The sequence below is a fragment of the Chlorocebus sabaeus genome, chromosome 23, assembly GCF_047675955.1.
Source record: "Chlorocebus sabaeus isolate Y175 chromosome 23, mChlSab1.0.hap1, whole genome shotgun sequence".
Lineage (NCBI taxonomy): Eukaryota > Metazoa > Chordata > Mammalia > Primates > Cercopithecidae > Chlorocebus > Chlorocebus sabaeus.
This window is the reverse complement of record NC_132926.1, coordinates 9,542,024-9,564,466: the sequence shown is the minus strand read 5'-3', so window position 1 is coordinate 9,564,466 and position 22,443 is coordinate 9,542,024. Positions and strand designations below refer to the sequence as shown.

Below are 22,443 nucleotides of genomic sequence, written 5' to 3'. Positions count from 1 at the left end.
GAAGAAAGAAGAGGGCAGTGGCTTCGTGTGGTGGCTCACGCCTGTAATCCCAACATTGGGAGGCTGAGGCAGGCAGATTGTTTGAGCCCAGAAGCTTGAGACCAGCCAGGGCAACATGGCAAAACCCCGTCTCTACAAAAAATACAAAAATTAGCCAGGTGCAGTGGTGTGCGCTTGTCCTAGCTACTTGAAAGACCAAGGTGGGAGGATCACCTGAGCCTAGGGAGGTCGAGGCAGCAGTGAGCCTTGGTTGTGCCACTGCACTCCAGCCTGAGCAACAGAGTGAGACCCTGTCTCAAAAAATAAAAAAAATTTTAAAAAGAGGGCAGAGTAAGCACAGGCTCCCCCGAGGAGATGACATTTTAAAATAGACTTAAGTGGGAGCAAGCTGTACAGAGAGGCAAGGGCAGAACCTTCCAGGTAGAACGGTAATTCATTCAAGTTCTCCAGCTGATGAGTGGCGGAAAGTCAAGGCCTTTCCATACCTCCTCTCCTTTTTCTTTTACATGCTATCTGTAAGAAGTGCTTTTTTAGCTGAAGTAACAGAAAACTGGACTAGAAGAGGTTTAAATAAGAGTTTTTTTGTTTTCATTTTTTTTTTTTCTCATGTCACAAGAAGACTGGAGGTAGCTTGCTGCTGGTGTTGGCTCAGCATCTCAAGGATGCAGGAGTTTTTATCTCTGCTCTCAGCTGCACTTTTCCCTTATGGTCTCAGAGGAGCTCCCCCAGCTCCAGATGTTATGTCTGCACCCAAGACAGGAAGATGGGGTTGGGGTAGAAGTGTTAGTGCCAGTGATGTGTGACACTTTGATTGATAAAAGCAAATGCACTGTACCCCCAGCAGGCTTCTGCTTCTTATCATCAGTCAGAGCAATGTTATATGGCCACCCCAGGCCACAAAGGAGGCTGGGAAAGTGAAAGTAAGTGGTTAGGGTTAAAGGGAATCAGAATCCAACAAGGTCTACCTATTGCCTATGGATTTTATTGAGACAGAATCTCATCCTGTTGCCCAGGCTGGAGTGCAGTGGTGCAGTCGTGGCTCACTAAAGCCTCAAACTCCTGTGCTCAAGTAACCCTCCCATCTCAGCCTCCTGAGTAACAGATTACAGTCATGAGCTACCACACCTGCCTAATTTTTAAATATTTTGTGGAGATGGGATCTCGCTATGTTGCCCAGGGAACTCCTGAGCTCAAGCGATTCTCCTGTCTTGGGACAACAAGCATGAGCCACCACGCCTGGTCACATCCTTTATTTATTGAAGAAACTAGGTCATTTATTCTGTAGAATGCCCGCATTATGGATTGGGCTTGTTGAATCATGTAACTTGTTGCTGGTATTTTTTGTAAACTGGTGGTTAGATCTGGAACCTTGATTAGACTCAGGGTCAGTTCCCTTGGCAAGAAGCGTTCCTGGGTGCTGCTGTGTGCTTTGTATTATGTCACATTGAGAGGTACAGAACAAGTGGCTTTCATCTCTTGGAGATGCTCAGATGGATCACTGCGTTCAGGCAGGGGCAGCCTGGTCTGTCTGTTAGGAAGTTTCCTGTCATTGCTGGTTATTGTCTAGATCTAGGACTTCATCAGGGGATGCACAAAGAGGATTTTTCTAATTCTCTTAGTCTTTCTGCATACATTCTTTGAAGTTATTGTATAAAACAGAACTTTGCCCTCATCAACTATTTGGCTATCTAGAAATACATTTTATACCAAGAAAAAAAGTCAGAGTAAGTGCGTTCTCTTTATTTACCGATTTTCAGAATAATGAGTTGGTGGTGTAGGATCTTAAAGGTGTTACTTTAACAAAACAAAGCTCGTTACTTGTTTTTAGGAAGTATCCTTATAAACTCATGGATCATTTAATGTATGGGATGTATTTTAATTATGGCTGTTAAAATGTTTTATTCAGACAGCTTTATTGAGGTATAATTGACTTACAATAAATGTCACGTCTGAAGTGTACAATGTGAAAAATATGACATATGTATACATCCGTGAAACCATTATCACAGCCAAGATAGTGGATATCTACACCACACCCCAAAGCTTGCTCCTCCCTGTCCTTTCCGCTCTCCCTGGGCAGCTGATGATCTGCTGTCACTCTAGATTAGTTGGCATTTTCTAGCATTTTCTATAGACAGAACCATACCATATGTACCCTAGTTCGCCTGCCATTCAGCATCATTATTTTGAGAATCATCCATGTCGTTGCATGTATCAATGCTGCATTGCTTTTTGTTGCTGAGTAATATTCTATTTTATGAATATGCCACACCTTGTTCATCCATTTGTCTGTTGATGGACATTTGGGTTGTTTCTATCTTGTGGCTATTATAAATCAAGCTTCCATGACTTTTCATATACAGTCTTTGTATGGGCACATGCTTTCATTTCTCTTGAGCAAAAGCCTAGAGTGGAATGGCTTGATCATATGGTGAATGTATGTTTAAGTTTTAAGAAATTGCTAGGGCCGGGTGTGGTGGCTCACGCATGTAATCCCAGCACTTTGGGAGACTGAGGCGGGTGGATCACTAGGTCAGGAGTTCGAGACTAGCCTGGCCAACATGGCAAAACCCCATCTCTACTAAAAATATAAAATTAGCCGGGCATGGTGGCGCATACCTGTAATCCCAGATACTTGGGAGGCTGAGACAGGAAAACTGCTTGAACCCGGGAGGCAGAGGTTGCCATGAACCAAAATCACGCCACTGCACTCCAGCCTGGGCGACAAGAGTGAAACTCTGTCTCAAAAAAAAAAAAAAAAAGGCCGGGCACGGTGGCTCAAGCCTGTAATCCCAGCACTTTGGGAGGCCGAGACGGGCGGATCACGAGGTCAGGAGATCGAGACCATCCTGGCTAACACGGTGAAACCCCGTCTCTACTAAAAAGTACAAAAAACTAGCCAGGCGAGGTGGCGAGCGCCTGTAGTCCCAGCTACTCCGGAGGCTGAGGCAGGAGAATGGCGTAAACCCGGGAGGCGGAGCTTGCAGTGAGCTGAGATCCGGCCACTGCACTCCAGCCTGGGCGACAGAGCCAGACTCCATCTCAAAAAAAAAAAAAAAAAAAAAATTTAATGAAGCCTAATTTGTCATTTTTCTTTTATTAATTGAGCTTTTTGGTATCTCATCTAAGAAAGAAAAATCTTTGCCTAACCTAAGCTTACAAAGATTTTCCCTTATGATTTCCTCTAGAAGGTTTATAGTAAGTCTGACATCAGATCCAATTTTGTTCTTTTTCACAGTTGCTTTGGCTATTCTAAGTTCTTTGTATTTCCATATGAGTCTTAGAACCAGCTTGTCAATTTCTACAAAAATACCTGCTGGGATTTTGATTGGAATTGAGTTGATCTATGGATAAATTTGGGAAGAAATGCCATCTTTACAATGTTGAATCTTCTGACCCACTAATGTCTGTATTTCCACATTTACTTTTGCTTTAATGTCTTTAATTTCCCTCAGCAGTATTTTCAGTATATGGGTCTTGTACTTTTTTCTCAAAGTTTTATATATATATATATATATATATATATATTTTTTTTTTTTTTTTTTTTTTTTTTTTTTTTGAGACAGAGTTTTGCTCTTGTTGCCCAGGCTGGAGTACAGTGGCATGATCTTGGCTCACCGCAACCTCCACCTCCTGGGTTCAAGCGATTCTCCTGCCTCAGCCTCCCGAGTAGCTGGTATTACAGACATGCGCCACAATGCCCAGCTAATTTTGTATTTTTAGTATAGACAGGGTTTTTCCATGTTGGTCAGGCTGGTCTCGAACTCCTGACCTCGTGATCTGCCCGCCTGAGCCTCCCAAAGTGATGAGATTATAGGTGTGAGCCACCGCACCCAGCCATATTTAATTTTTTTATACATCTCCTAAGAATAATAGAAGTAACCATTCATATAAACTTTTGGTTTCCCCTTCTGTTGCTTCCTTTTGAAGATATAAGCAAGACCGTACATTCATTTTTATCACTCCACCCCACCCCCCTGTCACAGGGACACACACATAAAATGTAACAGAATGCAGCATTCTGCCCTAGCCTTTTCCTCTTACTGTATCCTGGAGATTCCCCATGACAGTGTCATTCTCCCATACAGCTGTATCACCCTCTGCCTTATGGGTGATCTGTAGTATCCCCTTTGGCTGGATGTTTGGATGGTCTCCAGTCATTTGCTGTTACAGCTGGTGCTGTGGCGAATAGCCTTGTTCAGACGTCATTTTATATTTTCACCTGGAGTTCACTGAGTGCTGTTAATGGGCCAGGCCCTGCATGACCCACAGGAGATTCAAGGACACATCTGACCCAGCCCAGCAAGGGTGGAAGATCCTGCAGCCACTCTGGGGCTGGGCCAGGTATAGTCCCCAGAGCCTGTGGAGATCGGGGAGCTGCCTTGGGATGGGGAGTATGGTTTGTCTGGCTTTCTGGAAGCCAAGCTGTCAGATTTACTCCTCTTCCTCTTTGTCCAGACTTGGTCTTTGTGGGAAGGAGAGGAGGGGAAAGGCCAAGACTTTGTGGTCAGAGAGGGTTATCACAGATGGGAGAGGTCACATGTGGAGATGATTGGGGTAGAAGTGGAGGCTGCTGGGGCTGGGAGGCCATGCCGTGGGCACCAAGGTCTGGGGAGAGAGCTGCAGGGAGAAAACCTTATATGTGTTGGTGACATCAGCATTATGTGCTCTGGATACCAGGAGTCGTCACCTAGATCTCTCATAAATCCAGGCCTTCACTCCTTCACCTGCCAGCCTGTCTCCCTCTTCCAGGCAGGCATGTGGCCCAGGGGTGAGAAGAAGCGTTCTACTGCCAGACTGTGCCAGTCTTGGCCCTGCATCTTGGGCAAGTAAAACAGAAAGAATGCTACTGTCTGCCACACAGGGCTATGACAGTGATCTGAGGTACTGAACGCAAAGTGTAAGCCCGAGGCCTTGTGCACAGTAAGCCCTCGCGATGGGGGGTAGCAGCAGTCATAGCTGTGATTGTTGTTATTATTATTATTATTGTTATTATTATTCCTCCCTCAAAGCTTCTCCATCTGGGCTAGAGACAGAGCTGGACCTTTTTTCCTTTGGACAGAGGGAGAGAGTGGTGTGAACTCATCTTAGTAGTATGAATGTCAAGGTCAGGATTTGAGGGGGGCCATGAGAATGATTCTAGGGCACCCTCCCGCCTGCCTCCACTTGGCTCTGGTGTGTTCATTTGCCTTCGTGCCCCCCAACACACATACATGCATGCACACACATCTGCAGGCACACACCTATACTAGTAGAGCCCCCGGCCAGGGGTTCCCAGTAAGGTGGAGGGAATGAGTAGGTGGCCAAACGAGTGAGTTTTTCGCCTCCCTGGCACTCGGCACCAAGGACTCCGACAGGCTGGTGTCCAGGGCTGACGAGCCAGAGTTTCAACTAAAAGCCTTGATGGCTATTTTTGGGACAAATGACCCACCACTTCCAATGACTTGCTCCTAAATGGCATCCAATTTCATTAAGCCTTGGAAACAGTGACATCACAAGTGCCTGCCCGTTAGCCGCCCACATATGGCGAACCACAGAGTGATCCGAGATTCGTCTGCAAGAACAGGGGAGAACTAAGGTCCCAAGCAGCAAAAGTTAAAATAGCAAAGCTGAGGCATTCTGCTATGAAAAGAAATTACAGATGAAATCCATTAGTCAGACATTTCCAGCGGCAGTTTCCTTGCTTGGGAGCAGGGGAAGACGTGTTTATTTGGGGTTGGGCTCTGCAGCCATTCCTCACTCTGTAGGCTAGATGTGGCCCGGAAAGTGGATTTCTGTTAAGGAAATCCTATGTTCTCATTGACTTTTAGCACAGACCTTCCCATACATTCTCATGGAACTTGCTGTATCCTAAGGCGCGAGGAAGCTAGAGACATGGATTTGGCACCTTTTTGATGAACGTAGTGACACTTGTACTTACCACACCATTATAGTAAGTCACAAAGTAAATTCAGATGGACTTCATCTTTTCCTTGTGGGTTCCTTTGCGCTGTTTTTTTTCCAAGTGAGTGCTGCCTTCTCAGGCACAGAGCAAAAAGGGAGAGGGAAGCACTGCCTAACTCCAGATTGCTGGTCTCCATGGAGGCCATTAAGGCCGTGGCCGTGACATCACCCATCGGGGGCAGGAGCAGCTGGAGGCCCCTCAGAGAGAGCGTGGGATCAATGGGAAAATGCGTTTCCATATGGGAGGTTTTATTCCGCACACAACAGAGCTTCCCAACCTCAACCCTATTGACACTTGGGGCTTGTCATTCTTTGTTGTGGGGGGACCTTCTTGTGTGCCATGGAATGTTTAGCAGTACCCTTGGCCTCTACCCATGAGATGCCAGTAGCACCCCCATACCCAGCGACGGTCCAAAAGACAAATGTCCCCTGAGAGGCAAAACCTCTCCTGACATAAGCACTATCAAGGATTGATTGGAAAGCTTTTTATTGGCTTGTTTTTATTTATTTACTTTATTATTTATTTATTTATATATCGGAGGCAGAGTCTTGCTCTATCTCCCAGGCTGGAGTACTGCAGTGCCGCGATTTTGGCTCACTGCAACCTCCACCTCCCAGATTCAAGCAATTTTCCTGCCTCACCCTCCCCAGTAGCTGGGATTACAGGCACCTGCCACCATGCCCGGCTAATTTTTGTATTTTTAGTAGAGACAGGGTTTTGGCATGTTGGCCAGGATGGTCTCGAACTCCTGATCTCAGGTAATCTGCCTGCCCTGGGGCTTGTTTTTATTTTTTAAAATTATTATTTTATTTACTTATTCTTGAGACAGGGTCTTACTCTGTCACCCAGGCTGGAGTGCAAAGGCATGATCTCTGCTCACTGCAGCCTCGACCTGCCTGGGCTCAAGCAATCCTCCCACCTCAGCCTCCCGAGTAGCTGGGACTACAGGTGACCACCACCACACCCAAATAATTTTTGTATTTTTTTGTAGAGACAGGGTTTCACCATGTTGCCAGGCTGATGTCAAACTCCTGACCTCAAGTGATCCACCCACTTCAGCCTCTCAGAGTGGGATGACGGTGTGAGAACCACACCTGGCTTTGTTTTTGTTTTTGATACTCTGAGTTTAATTGTACGTTCAACTGAGCAAGGCACACCTCTTCTTGAGGCTTTGGTTTTCTCTTCTGTAAAGTGAACGGGTTGGACACAGTGATCTCATAGTCCCTACGAGAGCTGACCATGAGGAGCATTGAGGTCAGGGGGCCCTATGGGGTCTCTGGGTCCTGTCCCAGCAGGGATAATCCACGTGCCCAGCTAACCCCAGTTCCCACTCCCATTCCCTTGACCCCTGGCATCCAGGTTAGTTTTTCTTAAGTCCAGTTGGTTCCTCCCTTGCTTTAATTTTGACCCATTTTCCTTTTTAAAAAGCAAAAATGTGGCTCGATGCGGTGACTCACACCTGTAATCCCAGCGCTTTGGGAGGCCGAGACAGGCAGATCACCTGAGGTTGGGAGTTTGAGACCAGCCTGACCACCATGGAGAAACCTTCATCTCTACTAAAAATACAAAATTAGCCAGGCGTGGTGGCAGGTGCCTGTAATCCCAGCTACTCGGGAGGCTGAGGCAGGAGAATCGCTTGAACCCGGGAGGCGGAAGTTGCAGTGAGCTAAGATCCCGCCATTGCACTCCAGCCTAGGCAATAAGAGTGAAACTCCATCTCAAAAAAAGAAAAAAAAAAAAAAAGCAAAACTGTCTTAAGTATCCACAAAAGTAGAGAAAACAGTACAGGGACCACTGTGTACTCATCGCCCAGCTTCACCACTGCCCCATCTTATCTTAGTCTCATGTTTAAGGCCAACCAGTGGGCCTTATGCTTGTACAGATCCATTCAAGGACTCAGTTCCCCAGGGGCCTAGGCTGGGCAGAGAGGAGGGCAGGAGAGGAAAGATCCGGGACCTGCCCTTGAGAACTCATACTCCGGTGGCCAGGGAGGGCTGGGAGGGAGTGTTTCTTAAATAATAAATATTTATTATCGTCCATCCTTTAGCTTTCTGTGTTTGAGGCTAAGCAGTCCAATTCTTTTTCTTCCAAATATTTTCCACCCAAATGGGCCTGATTTGTCCCCACCCTGACCAGGACCATAAATTAGATCCAGATTCAGATCTCTGCCATGGCACTTCATAGGTGTGTGAGCCTAGCCAAGTCTCCAGCCTCTCTGAGCCTCATCTGTAAAATGGAACAATAATCCCTCATTTGCAAGTCGATCAAGACAATTAGATGTGAACATGCTGGTCAAAGGCCTCTGTGACCCTAGTACATAGTAGGTTTGCTGTAAGCATCCCTTTCCCTCCTCCATTCTCTTCACCCTTTCCTCCACATTCTCTTGACGGAGAGCTGGCCACAACTGGTCACATCACCGCGGCTAGGGACTGACTAATGTCAGTCAGGGAGGACGGCTCACTTCCTGGTCTGTCACATGCCTGGGGTTCTCACCAGCCTCCTGATAACCCATTTTCTTAGTGACACTCATGCTGACTCACTTGGCTTGTGGTCAGTTCTGAAACCAGGGTCTTTTTGAGCTCTCCCTTTACCCCACCACTGCTGTTCAGCGTGGCTCTGTGGCGTGGGAATGGAGTCAGCATCACAGTACGTAGTGTTGAGGTGGCCAGTCCCAAGGAGCCAGGAGCTTTGCTAGATTGGCAGCTTCATGGGGTGGTGTCTGCCTTGATCACTTTCATTTCCCCACTCTCTAGAACACTGCCTGATATACTAGGTGCTTAGCACATGGCTGGTGAATGAATTAATGAATTTCGAACTGGTCCCTGTCTTCCAGGTGACTCTCATCTGCTCTGGGGCAGCATCTTTGGAAAAGCAGATGAACAAAACCTTGAGACCTTCATCTAATTTACCAAAAAGTGCGCTCTAAACTGGTGATTCCCAGAGTACAGGCAGTGGCAGGACCATGCCCTGTGTACTCAGACTTGGGTTTGAATCCTAGCTCTGTCACTCACTGGCTTGGTGACTGTGAGCTTCTGTTTTCTCCCTGGAAAAATGAGATATGAGTATTTTCCAGGGTTTTTTTGAGAAATAAATGCAAATATGTTTGTCAAAGTGCCCAGCATAGAATGGAGTGATTATGGTTAAGCATCATTTACTCTTTCCTTTGATTGCCTTCTGTAGTTTTGGTCCAAATCTCACCTCCCTCTTAGAGCTTCATCATCACCCAGCCTGCCTCCCTACCCCTGTCCCCATGCCCAGCAGAGACTTACTCTGCCTGATACCTAGGAGTCAGCAATCATTTGTTAAACCAGCACCTCAAATTCAGATGCCTACAAGGACCACCCATGTGTGAAGACAACAGGCTGAGTGGGATGGTGATGATGAGGATGATGATGGTTACTATTAGAGACGGTGGTCTCTGTTGCTCAGGCTGGAGTACAGTGGAATGGTCATAGCTCACTGTAGCCTCAATCTCCTGGTCTTAAGTGATCCTCCCACCTCAGCCTCCCGAGTAACTGGGATTAAAGGCATGCTCTAAGTGTGAATAAGTGGCATCTCTGTCTTTGATGTTTTTCTACATTTCCATTAGAAATACTTTTTTAGCTTTTTGTTCTGAAATAATTTCAGACTTTTCCCCCAAACTGCAAAAATAGTACAGAGTTCCTGTATGCCCTTTACCCAAGCGTCCCCAAATGTTAACATCTTACATAATCACAATGCCATGATCAAGAGCAGGAAAATCCATTAGACAGTGCCACCGGCCAGTTCTGCAGTTCATACTCAACTTTCTTCAGATGTCCCACTGATCGCCTTTTTCTGATCCAGGATCTCATCAGATTTAGTTGTCATGTCTCTTTAGTCTCCTTCCATCTGTGACAGTCCCCCCAGCTTTTCTTGCGCTTTCTGACCTGAATGCTCTTGACAAGTGCCAGCCAGTTTTGGTTTGGTTTTGTTTTGTAGACTGCCCTTCACTTTGGATTTGTTTGATGTTTTCTCATTATTAGATTGAAGCGGTACCTTTTAGGCAGGATCCCCCAGAAGTGGTGCTGTGCCCTCCTCAGTGTGGCATATCAGGAGGCACGGGGTGCTGATGTGTCTCCATGCTTCCGGTGTCCACTGTCTTCACCTGGTTAAGATGATGCCTGGGCCAGGCACAGTGGCTCATGCCTGTAATCCTAATACTTCGGGAGGCCGAGGCGGGCAGATCGCTTGGGCCCTGTAGTTGAAGACCAGCCTGGGCAACATTGCAAAACCCCATCTCTACAAAAAAATAAAAAAAATTAGCCAGGCACGGTGGCGCGTCCCTGTAGTCCCAGCTACTCGGGAGGCTGAGGTGGCAGGATCACCTGAGCCTTGGGAGATTGAGGCTGCAGTGTGTCATCACGTCACTGCACTCCAGCCTGGGCGACAGTGAGACTCTGTCCCTCCAGCCCCCACCAAAAAGATGATGTCTGCCGAGTTTCTGTACTGCACAGTCACTCTTTTCATTTTGTAATTAATAAGCATTTTCTGGGGAAGTGCTTTGAAGGTATGTCAATATCCTATTCTTTATCAAACTTTTGATTTGTTCATTTCTTTATTTCTATCTATGTAGATTCCTGCCTTTCTGTTTTATCCAATGGCTTATAATCTGTGATGATTGTTATTTATTTTGATGCTCACATTGTCTATTCTTTGGCCAGTGGGAACCCCCTCGAGCCTTTTTTTTTTTTTTTTTTTAAAGACAGGGCCTCACCCTATAGCCCAGGCTGGAGTGCAGTGCTCACCATAGCATTAAACTCCTACATTCAAGTGGTCCTCCCACCTCAGCCTCTTGACAAGCTAGGACTAGAGGCGCCACCACCACGCCCAACTTTTGTTGTTGTTGTCTTTGTTGTTGTTGTTTGTAGAGATGAGGTCTTGTTATGTTGCCCAGGCTTTTCTTGAACTCCTGCCCTCAAGCGATCCCCCTGCCTGGGCCTCCCAAACTGCTGGAATTACAAGCATGAGCCATTGACTGTGTCTGGCCTCTTGTTGTCCTTTTGACATGTCCTTTTCATTCTTTGAACACTTTCTTGGTTTCTGACATAAGAAGGTGCTCCAGGCCCATCTTGTATTTTTCCTGCCCCGCCTAGAATCAGCCATTCCAAGGAGCTCTGACTCCTTTAAGTAGAGAATAGTGATTAGAAGCCAAGATTTGGGTGCTCATTACACTCACTGCTATTGGGCTGTTGCTGTTGCTGGATCTTCTCTATGGAAAGAGCGAGGAAATGTGTGTATATATGATATGTATATGCATGTGCATATTTCAGTATTTGGGTATATTGAAAATGATTAATTCATACTGATATTTCCATTACCACTCTAATACCATGTTTTCACCCCCCTTCCCTGACAGCGAGGCACCTGGCCCCACTATCCTTGTACACGTACATGTTTGACCAGTCTCTCTGTATGTAACAATCTCCTATCTCTTCCTCACCCTGACTGAGCTTAGACACCCTGCCCCGAGCCACCACTGCCTCCTCACCCAGAGCAGCCTCTGACTTCCAGTTTTGAAACAATGGTTCTTATATTTTTTATTTTTTAATTTTTATTTTATGTATGTTTTGAGATAGAGTCTCACTCTGTCACCCAGGCTGGAGTACAGTGGCACCATCTCAGCTCACTGCAGCCTCAACCTCCCAGGCTCAAGTGATCCTCCCACCTCAGCCTCCTGAGTAGCTGGGACTACAGGCGCACACCGGCATGCCCAGCTAATTTTGTTCATTTTTTTGTGGAGCTGGGGTCTCTCTATGCTGCCCAGGCTGGTCTCAAACTCCTATTCTCAAGCAGTCCTACCACCTCAGCCTCCCAAGGTGCTGGGATCACAGGCATGAGCCATTGTGCACAGCAGTTTCTATATTTTTTTAAACCGCAAGACCCAGTTTCTGCTTGTCGGCCCCTGATGGTGACCTGGACAAAAGCTGGTTGTTAGCCACTTGGGGTATCGAGCCCCAGGGCACTGCTGTCAATTCAGCTTTAATCTGTATGGGAACTTTTAGATCCCCTGTGTACCCCCTCATTTAATACTCAGAGAAGCTGAGGCCCAGCAAGAGCCAGGGATTTTCTGCAGGTCCAAGACCAAGTTGGGGTGGAGTGAGGACGAGAACCCTCCCACTGCAGCCCTTCCCCACTGCCTGGCTACCTGCTACTCATTTCTCCAGTCTTCTTAGGAGAACCCACGTGCCCTCCCCACTGGCCCAGGCCAGCCTTCCTGTGACACGAAGCGGACCACATCCTTCTCTAGCTCTGCGGGGCCTCTCTGCTCAAATGGTCACCGCCTAGGCCCCGGGCCTCATGTCATCTGCAGACACGTGTCATTTGTCCTGTAGAATGTGGGCCCACCATTTGAGAATGGCGAACTTCCGCGTCAAATTCCATTATTTTTGGCTTCTCTTGGAAAATCAGAAGATCTGTCCTCCTGAGCCTGCATGTCTGCCTAGCAGCATCAGCAGGGCTCAGTGATGGCCACCCGCTGGTTTGTTTTCTCTCCATTCCCTCTCCCCACCCCCATCTCCCAAATTTGCTGACCTCTCATAGTCTCCCACAGTAGACCACCCACCGGCTCCCATAGACACTTGGTGTGAGACTCCCCAGCCACGGCCTGGCCCTCAGGATCCTCTCCTCCAGCCCCGCCCCAGCTTTCCATCCTCCTCTCCCTCCACGCCAGGCCATGCCCCATGCAGGAGAGAGGATGGTGCCCAGCTTCCTGGGTTCGGTCCTACTGTGTCTTGGCTTCTGCTCCTCTCCTTGCCTAGGCTGCTCTTTCCCTCCACCCACCTCCTCCTCCTGCTCTGTACACACATCACCCCCTGTAGGAAGCTTCACCGAGGACCCCAGGCCAAGTCAGGTACCCCCTCCTGAGTTAATCCACCACCTCATGATGAGGATGCCACTACCTTTTCCTTCTGTTTCTTTGCCTCTACTGCTAAACTACAAACTGACTGGGCCAAGGGTTGATTTTTATCTCCCTGCCTGAGGGCCTAAAAGAGGGGGTGCGTAGTAGGCGCTGTGTAAATGTTAGTCAAACAAGCGTTAATAATAATAGTAACCACAAATATCCATATGGCATTTCTGGGTGCCAGGCTCCGCCTCAGTACTTCATATGTGCTCAGTCATTCGAGCCTCACCACCATGCTGTGAGATAGTTACTGTTGTTGCCCCCACTTTATAGACAAAGAAACTGAGGCACAGAGAGTTTGAGTGACAGACCCAGAGTGGCACAGTAGTGGTCATGGTTGAGCCCAGGCACCTGATTCCACAGCACATACTCTTACCTCTCACACAACTCTCTGTGTTAAAGTGGCCCACACTTTCTGACTAAGGGATGTGAGTAAGTATGGACAGGTGAGTTGCAGAGACCCCCGACCTCCCGACCACACCCCAGCCCCGGCTTCTGGTACCCTCAGGGGCCCGAGCACAGGTGACTGGGAGCTAAGCAGGCAGCAGAGAAAGTAGTACCTTTTAACTTGGCAGCCCGCAGGAATTTTTCTCCCCTGAGGTCTTAGGAAACTGAGCTTGTTTCACGTGTAATTAGGGTGAGCACACTGATTCAAGCATCAGCCCTTACGCAAGGTTTCCAAGGCATTGCGTCGGGTTTAGCCAGGCACACTCTTGTTTCCTCATCACCAAAGAGGAACCACACACCAGCCTGTCACCCCCGAGGGCTGGAGCCCCTGGCCTCTCCAGCAAGTCAAGTTCTGTCTGAGAGCTGAGAATGCTGTGTGGACTGAGGAGGGTTCTGTCGATCAAATTCTGCTGTGGGAGAACTGACTGCCGCACAGGTTCAAGTGAAAGAAAGGAAGCCAAGTGCGTGGGGAGCCTCCCCTGCGAGCTCTCTGCGTCACATCCTTTACAGACACTTCTTTCCCTCACTGCTGTCCGTGGCCTCGCAGGGTCTAGTGGTAATGGTCCCATATTTACAAAGGCTCAGAGAGGTGAAGTCGTTTGCTGAAGGTCACACGGTGAACAAGAGGACCAGCCGAGATTTGAACCAGGGTAGTCTGAGTCCAGGGTCTTAACTCTTAAATAGCTGCTGTTAAAGCAGAGCCAGAATTAAACCCGTGTCTGTCTGATTCCAAAACCCTGAATTCTCCCACCACACCACACGATTTCCCTGAGCTCTGGTGGGATCCACGGGAAAGAAAGATATCTGTCTGCTTCTGGGAGGGACAGAAACCACACAAGACAGGAACCAGAGCCATCACGAGCTGATGCGGAGCCTGTGGGCTCCTGGCAGGACTTTCTGTTAACCTCATGCCTTAGCATTCTTAAGAAAAATCTCCATGAGGCAGACAGCAGGAGCTAGGGGGGCGCAGCAGGAGTGGAAACAGGAGGAGGCAGGAAAGGGAAGAGGGGGAGGAGAGGTGACGTGGAGCAAGAATGCAGCATCGTCACATAACTCGAGCAGGGCTGTGCGTTTCCCTGCTTCCTCTAGCGTCAGAGTCACCCCCGACTCAGGGGTTCCATTCACTCCTTAATTATCCAGTGCCTACTATGCACCAGACCCATGCTAGGGTTTGGGAACGTGGCAGGGGACAAAACCTAACGAGGCCCCTGCCCTTGCGGAAGTCACACTCTGATGGAAGATCCACCGATGAGTGGGAGGGTCATCTGGTGGCTCACGCCTGTAATCCCAGCACTTTGGGAGGCCAAGGTGGGCGGATTGCTTGAGCTCAGGAGTTTGAGACCAGCTTGGGCAACATGGCAAAACCCCGTCTCTACCAAAAATACAAAAATTAGCCAGGCATGGTGGCGCATGCCCGTAGTCCCAGCTACTCGGGAGGCTGAGACATGAGACTCACTTGAACCCGGCAGGCAGAGGTCGCAGTGAACCAAGATTGCACAACTGCATTCCATCCTCGGTGACAGAGCGAGACCCTGTTAAAAAAACAAAATGTTACGAAGTAGAGATGACAAGGGGTCGTGATCTAAGGGTATTGCAGGGAGCAGGGATTCCATCAGAGAGGCCTCCCACCAGGCATCTTGGAGAAAGTGTCCTGAAAGAGCAGAAAAACTGTGGGAAGAACCATGGTTTGCTGAACCATGTGGCACATGAGCCAGCCCCACTGCCTGCTGCCTTGAGACCCACCCTTTGTGCCCACCTCACTCCTGTTCCATTTGCTCTCCGCAGGTTTGACATCTACAGGAAGGTGCCCAAGGACCTTACGCAGCCAACGTACACCGGGGCCATTAGTGAGTAGCCATCCTCTGGCCATGCCCTCTGCTGCATCTCCACTGCCCATGCCTGCTCTCTCTGTGCAGACCGTCTGAGCCAGGGAGGAAAGAAGGAAAGACAGGAGGGAGGGAAGAAATGCTGAGTATCTTGCGGGAGCCCTTCAAACATTTCTTCACTTAATCTCTATCCTTACTGTAACCCTGCAAGGTATAGGCACCATCTGGAAGGACACAAAAGAAATTGTCAAGAGTAGGTGCCAGGCCGGGTGTGGTGGCTCACGCCTGTAATCCCAGCACTTTGGGAGGCCAAGGCAGGTGGATCAATTGAGATCAGGAGTTTGAGACCAGCCTGACCAACATGCTGAAACCCTGTCTCTACTAAAAATACAAAATTAGCCAGACTTGGTGGCACATGCCTGTAATCCCATCTACTCGGGAGGCTAAGGCAGGAGAATTGCTTGAACCAGGGAGGCGGAGGTTGCAGTGAACCAAGACCACGCCATTGCACTCCAGCCTGGGTGATAAGAGCGAGACTCCGTCTCAAAAAAAAACACAAAAAACCAATAGCTGCCCCTGGGAGAGGAATTGGGCCCAGGGATAGGAGAGATTTACTTTTCTCTTTATACCTCAGAAACGATTTGAGTTTTTCACCAAAGCATGTTTTTATCCATTAAAAAAAAAAAAATCACGATCTCATCCAGATTTGGGGTTCTGAAGACCATTCTTCAATAAAAGGAACCACGGCTCCTTGGAGAAGTGGCTGATTTCAGGGCTAGGCAGGGTAAGGAAAGAGGAGCCTGGAGCACCTGGTGTCAGCAGGACCTAGGAGCCAACTTGAAAGCCAGCCTGTGACAGTAATAAAATAAATAATGACATCATTGGCTTAGAAGCCAGAGAATGAAGAAGGAGTTCTGTGAGTCCTAATTAATATCAATAAATGGGGGAGAAGAGACAAATCCTTACAGAAGAATTCCAAAATATACAGGTTGAGTATCTCTTATCCAAAATGCTTAGGACAAGTGTCTCAGATTTTGGATTTCAGATTTTAGAATATTTGCATTATACTTATCAGTTGAGCATCCTACATCCAAAAGCCTGAAATCCAAAATGCTCCGGTGAGCATTTCCTGCGAGCATCACGTTGGCACTGAAAATGTTTCACATTTTGGAGCACTTAGAATTTCGGATTTTCAGATTTGGGATACTCAACGTGTGTGCAGCTTTTCTCCCAGCCAGGTGATAGAGTTTCATTCCCCTCTCCTTGAGTGTGGGCTTAGTAACTCTGTTTCAAAGAATAGAGAGTGGGAAGGAAAAATAAGGCCTTTACTGAGGACATGTGGCAAGTGCCAGTGAGGAACCAGGTGAGGAAGGCTGGCATCACCAGTGATAGGCCCCATGGATACCGTGAGCCCCTGACAGGGCGCATGGAGGCATCTTGCCTCCATGGGATCGTCCCCAGAAACCACAGTTCAGTCTAATCATGAGAAAACTCACAATCCCAGGTCAGGGGACATTCTATAGGATACTTGACCCGTACTCTTCCAAAGTGGCAAGGTCTTGAAAAACACAAAAGACCGAGGAACTGTCACTGATGAGAGACTAAGGACCCAGGATGAAAACGCAAAGTGGACTCCCGGATCAGTTCCTGAAACAGAAATCAGGAGTTTGTGGGAAAACTAGTGAAGCCCAAATAAAGTCCGTAGCCGAGTTCATGGTACTGTACTAATGTTAATTTCTTCATTTTGACAAATGTAAGATGCTAACATAAGGGGAAGCCCAGTGAAGGGCATATGGGAACTGTCTATACTACCTTTGCATCTATGATTATTCTATAGTAAAAAGTTTTAAAAACAAACCAAAGCCACCTTGAAAACAGGAGATGCTTTCGCCTCATTTTCCCAATGAGAAAATGAGCTGAGAGAGGTGAGTTGAAATTTCACAGCTCACAAAATATGGAGCCATGACTCATACTCAGGTGGGCCTCCTTGCACCCCACATGCCCCTCAGTGCCTGGTGTGGGGAAGGGACCTGCCCCGCTGACGGTCCCAGCCCTGCTGCCTGAGCAGGGTCCTGGGCCGGGCAGTTGGTCATACTGGAGTCCGTTTCTTCTGGTTCAGGCCGTTCTCAGTTGGGGGAGGACCTTGGGGATCCGCTGGGCTTGTTGAAGCTGCAAGATGCCTTAGAGAGCCCTGAGGAAGGGACAGCACAGCCGCATGGCAGGATGCATGTCACATAGACTCTGTGTTCTGGCGGAGCAGCATTCATCCTCCCATTTAGCAGCAGTATGACTGGGCAAGTCACTCCCCTCTGAGCCTCAGTTTCCTGATCTGCGGATTAAATGTGTCCCTGGACATGTCTTGTGCAGGGCACATGCTAACCCCTCAGTACACGGATGACTCTCCTTCTTATCACTGTCCTCCTGGAGCCTGCAACCCATAAGGGCCTCTGGCCTGAGAAGCTGTGCAGCTCTGTGCCTTGATCCCTGAGGAAAGGATAGGAGGGGACCATGAGAGAAAAGAGACTTGGTAGTTTATGAACCTCATCCAAAAAAATCAAATGAGGTTTCCTGCCCCATTCCTACCGTCCACCAATGGTTCCATCCTCTTCCCTCTTCTCCATCTCTGCAGTCTCTCCCTTGTCTGGTATGTTTAACAGTCAGGTGTGTATTTATTTTTCTACAGTTTTAAAAAAAATATTTAGGCTTTTTTTTGTTTGTTTGTTTTGAGATGGAGTCTCGCTCTGTCCCCCAGGCTGGAGTGCAGTGGTGTGATCTTGGTTCACTGCAACTTCTGCCTCCCGGGGTCAAGCAATTCTTGTGCCTCAGCCTCCCCGAGTAGCTGGGACTACAGACGCCTGCCACCATGCCAAGCTAATTTTTGTATTTTTAGTAGAGACGGGGTTTCACCATGTTGGCCAGGCTGGTCTCAAACTCCTGACCTCGAGTGATCCACCTGCTTTGGCCTCCCAAAGTGCTGGGATTACAGGTGAGAGCCATTGCGCCTGGCCTATTTAGGCTTTGATATACGTATATCACTGATTGAAACACAAAAAGGAGCCTACTCTGCACACTGTTCTTCCCTTGCCTTTCTTCTGCTGATACATCCTGGGCATCTTTCCTGCCAGCGGATAAATAGCCACCACATTCTTCTTTCCAGCTGTGTCACATTCTGTTATCTGGCTGACCTACGGGGCCTGTGGCCAGCCCCTGAGGGTGGACATTCCCCATTCTGGTTTGTTGAACATCCTTGTCCATATCTTTTTGTATCCTTGTACAGTTATTTCTGTAAGGTAACTTCCCTAGAAGAGGAATTACTGGGTTAAAGAGTATGAGTGTTTTGAAACTTACAAGGTCCTGCCAAAGGGCCCTCCAGGGACATGGTCTGATAGACAGTTTCAGCCACGGCACAGGAGACAGCAAATTTCCTTACACAAGAGGAAAGGCGTGAGGCATAGGAAGCCAGCCCTTAGCTACCATTTAGTGCACAAATATTTATTAACCAGGTCCTTGGGCCAGGCGCCATGCCAAGCCCTGGGACTGTGCTGATGAATGGGCTTCCATCTTTGTCCTTGAGGAGCACACGGCCGGGCAGGGCAGGCCGACTCGGACACACACCATTTCATTACTTTGTGATAGGTGCTATTAATAACTGAAGGAAAGATCAGGGCATTGGAGACTCACAGCTCAGGGTTTAAATTTTGCCTCCTCCACTTACGTGACTGTGTGACCTTGGACAAATTCCTTGGCCTCTCGGAGCCTTGGGTCTCAGGTCCAGTGCCCCCTTTGGCTGGCCATACCAGGTTTCCTACCAGCAAGCCTTCTCCTGGGGTCACATTCCTACTCTCCAACGCCTGAGTCAGTTTCAGAAGAAGGCTGGAGTCGGAGAGCCATAGAGTCCTGCCCAAACATGGACTGAAAAACCTTCATCAAAAAAAGCCTTCAGTATCAGAAGGCCTTTCTGGTTGAAATCGTTCTTACCTTCTGTCGTGTTTTTCATTCATTCATTCAACAAATATTTATTTTATACCTTATCTGAGCCAGGCACTGTGCTAGTCCCTGAGGCCACAGTGGCATTGAGATCTGGTCTCTGCCCTCCTCCTCTAGCTGGGGTAAGGGTAACACACGCCATGAACGCGTGTGATTGGGACCTTTGGACCACTTGAATCTCTGCCAAGCAGACTTGGCACTTACTGTCTCCACCTGCTGGGCTGACCAGGCTTCAGTCTGAGCCTTGAAAAAGCACACAGATCTCAGAAGGAGGCCTTTCCATCCGCATCTCCCCGGCTCTGGTGTGGATGGGATTAGAACCCTGGGACACGTCTACAGGCATGGAGCACAGAAAGTAGCTAGGAGGCCTGGACCAAGCCAAGTCAGCACCGACTTTTGAACACTCCCTGTTTTGTTTTGTTTTGTTTTGTTTGAGACAGAATTTTGCTCTCATTGCCCAGCCTGAAGTGCAGTGGATCACTGCAACCTCTGCCTCTCGGATTCAAGTGGTTCCCATGTCTCAGCCTCCCAAGTGGTTGGGATTACAGGCGCCTGCCACCGCACCTGGCTAATTTTTGTATTTTTAGTAGAGATGGGTTTTCACCGTATTGGCCAGGCTGGTCTCAAACTCCTGACCTCAAGTTATTCACCCGCCTTGGCCTCCCAAAGTGCTGGGATTATAGGCGTGAGCCACCATGCCCAGCAACACTCCCTATTTTGTGCCTGTTCATCATTACAGCATCCAATGAGTTGTCAGGGCTTGGGGGAGGAGGGTGCAAAAGATTCTGAAATATGAGTCCTATATGATCCTGGTCAGAAAGTTGCAAGCTTCCAAAGCAAGGATGTTTTGCCTGCTCAGTTTTCCAAGAGGTTTAATAGCCTCAGTTTGCAGGTGAGGAAGGGAAGGAGCCAGGAAATGTGGATTGATAGCTGATCTCTTCCAGTGGATTTGTTCAGCAGCTGGAGAAGACAATCTGAAATTAATCCCTCTGCCATTCGAAAACGAAAGAAAACACAGCCACTCAGTAAACTGATGTAGAACCTGTTTTGAAATAGATTGCTGAGTGAGCAAAGCATGGTGGAAAAGAGTGTGCCCATTACGCTGCTGTTCGCTTAGGGGGATATATATATATGTTTCAATGTCCATGGATGGCCACATGAAACTGTAACAGGGAATCGGGGGCAGCAGATCAGGAGAGACAGACTCACTTTTTTATACAGCTGGATTTCTTTTTTAAATATATAATATGCCTCGTTAACTATTTTTTTCTTTAAAAATTTTTGTTTGTGGCCGGGCGCGGTGGCTCAAGCCTGTAATCCCAGCACTTTGGGAGGCTGAGACGGGCGGATCACGAGGTCAGGAGATCGAGACCATCCTGGCTAACACGGTGAAACCCCGTCTCTACTAAAAATACAAAAAAAAACCTAGCTGGGCGAGGTGGTGGGCACCTGTAGTCCCAGCTACTCCGGAGGCTGAGGCAGGAGAATGGCGTAAACCCGGGAGGCGGAGCTTGCAGTGAGCTGAGATCCGGCCACTGCAGTCCAGCCCAGGCTACAGAGCAAGACTCCGTCTCAAAAAATAATAATAATAATAATAAAATAAAAAAATAAAAATTTTTGTTTGTTTCTCACTCTGTCTTATGGTGCTGATAACTCCTTTTTTTTTTTTTTTTTTTTTAAGTAAAACCTTTAAATGCTTCCCCAGTGCAACTTTTTCAAAGTTTGGGAGAAATTGGGAGTAATTCTAATATCCCCCATGTCTCAGGGTGGTTGGAGAGACTCAGTGAGCAGTCTGGGGACATCCTGCCCTTCACTTGGAGCCTAAGTTCTTGAGGTTCCTTTTCTCAGGGCGTTGGCTCTAAAACACGTGGGTTCCAGTCCTGCCTCTCCTGCTCCCACACAGTGAAGCCTTGGGCCAGCCTCCTTGTCTCGCTGTGCCTCCACACCCTCAACATGGGCACCGCCCCCCTCAAGGTGGGTGGGAGTGTGAGGTGACAGGACATCTGTTAGTGCATTCACGACAGGGCACATAGTAGGTATCCAGCGAACATTCTCTTCCCCCTTCCCTCGGAATGCATCTTTGGCTATTTGTTTTGAAGACAGACAGAAAGATGGCTATTTGCTTTGAAGATGGATTGATCAGTCAATCAATGACTGTTTTAGATATAGGTAGATGGGCAGATAGATATACATAAATAGATACGGGCCGGGTACGGTGGCTCACGCCTATAATCCCAGCACTTTGGGAGGCCGAGGCGGGCAGATCACAAGGTCAGGAGATCGAGACCATCCTGGCTAACACAGTGAAACCCCATCTCTACTAAAAATACAAAAATTAGCCAGGCGAGGTGGTGGGCACCTGTAGTCCCAGCTACTCGGGAGGCTGAGGCAGGAGAATGGCATGAATCCAGGAGGTGGAGCGTGCAGTCAGCCAAGACTGCGCCACTGCACTCCAGTCTGGGCAACAGAGCAAGACTCCGTCTCAAAAATAAATTAATAAATAAAAATAAATAAATAGATATGGAGTAAGAAAAATAATAGAGATAACTGGCTGTCACATCCGTGATGCTGGCTCTGCCAGTCCAGGTGCAGGCTACAGAGAATGCAGCAGAATTAGCAAGAGGTACTGGGAAGTCTTCTTTGCAGGAAACTGAGGGTCAACCAATGTGTCAAATCACTTTCCCCAGGTCACCAAACCCTTCCCACATCTCCCTGATGGAAGTCCTACTCATAAGCTGATGCTCAAGTAATTATTACCTGCCGGGCTCTGTTTCAAGCTCAATCCTTAGGTTACTGAGATCCTCAGAGCAGCCCTATAAGGCAGGCACTACCATTGCTGCCATTTACAGGTGAGGAAGTGGAGGCACAAAGAGGTTAAGTAACTCACTTAGGGCCATGCAGCAGGTGAGCAGTGAGCGTGGCACTGGGATGTTAGCCCTTGCCCACTAAGCTCCTCTGGGATAAACTTAGGTGGGGCGTATTCAGCCCTCATTTTGTATCCTGGGAGCTGACTCTCTGCTGTACACAATACCTATTAGTGCCTCCCATGTCCCCAGCCCCAGGCCAGGCACTGGAACTCCAGAGTATTTGTCTTTCTGGATATGAATCTAGTGGGAGAAACAGCCACAGATAACCGATCAAATGTGGAACCTGTTCAAGTAGAGGCTGGGAACACAGAGGAAAGAGTGACCAGCTCCACCTTTGGGAGTGGGGGAAGCTTCCCATCAAAAGGGACATTTGAGTCGGGCCTGGGAGGATGAGTAGGAGTTCACCAAGCAGAGAGGATAACCATGGAGGAGGAGGGATGATGAGTCTAG

General features: G+C 48.1%; 1 protein-coding gene across 2 annotated transcripts in view; it reads left to right on the top strand.

Annotated features, from left to right (window-relative positions):
- The window catches only part of ERGIC1 (endoplasmic reticulum-golgi intermediate compartment 1), a 120,617-nt gene that overhangs the window by 40,017 nt on the left and 58,157 nt on the right, over positions 1–22,443 (top strand). For both annotated transcript variants that reach the window (XM_008015307.3, XM_073010524.1), the window contains one exon: positions 15,099–15,160. In XM_008015307.3, coding sequence (XP_008013498.2) covers positions 15,099–15,160 — 62 coding nt within the window. The remainder of the gene's footprint in view (positions 1–15,098; positions 15,161–22,443) is intronic.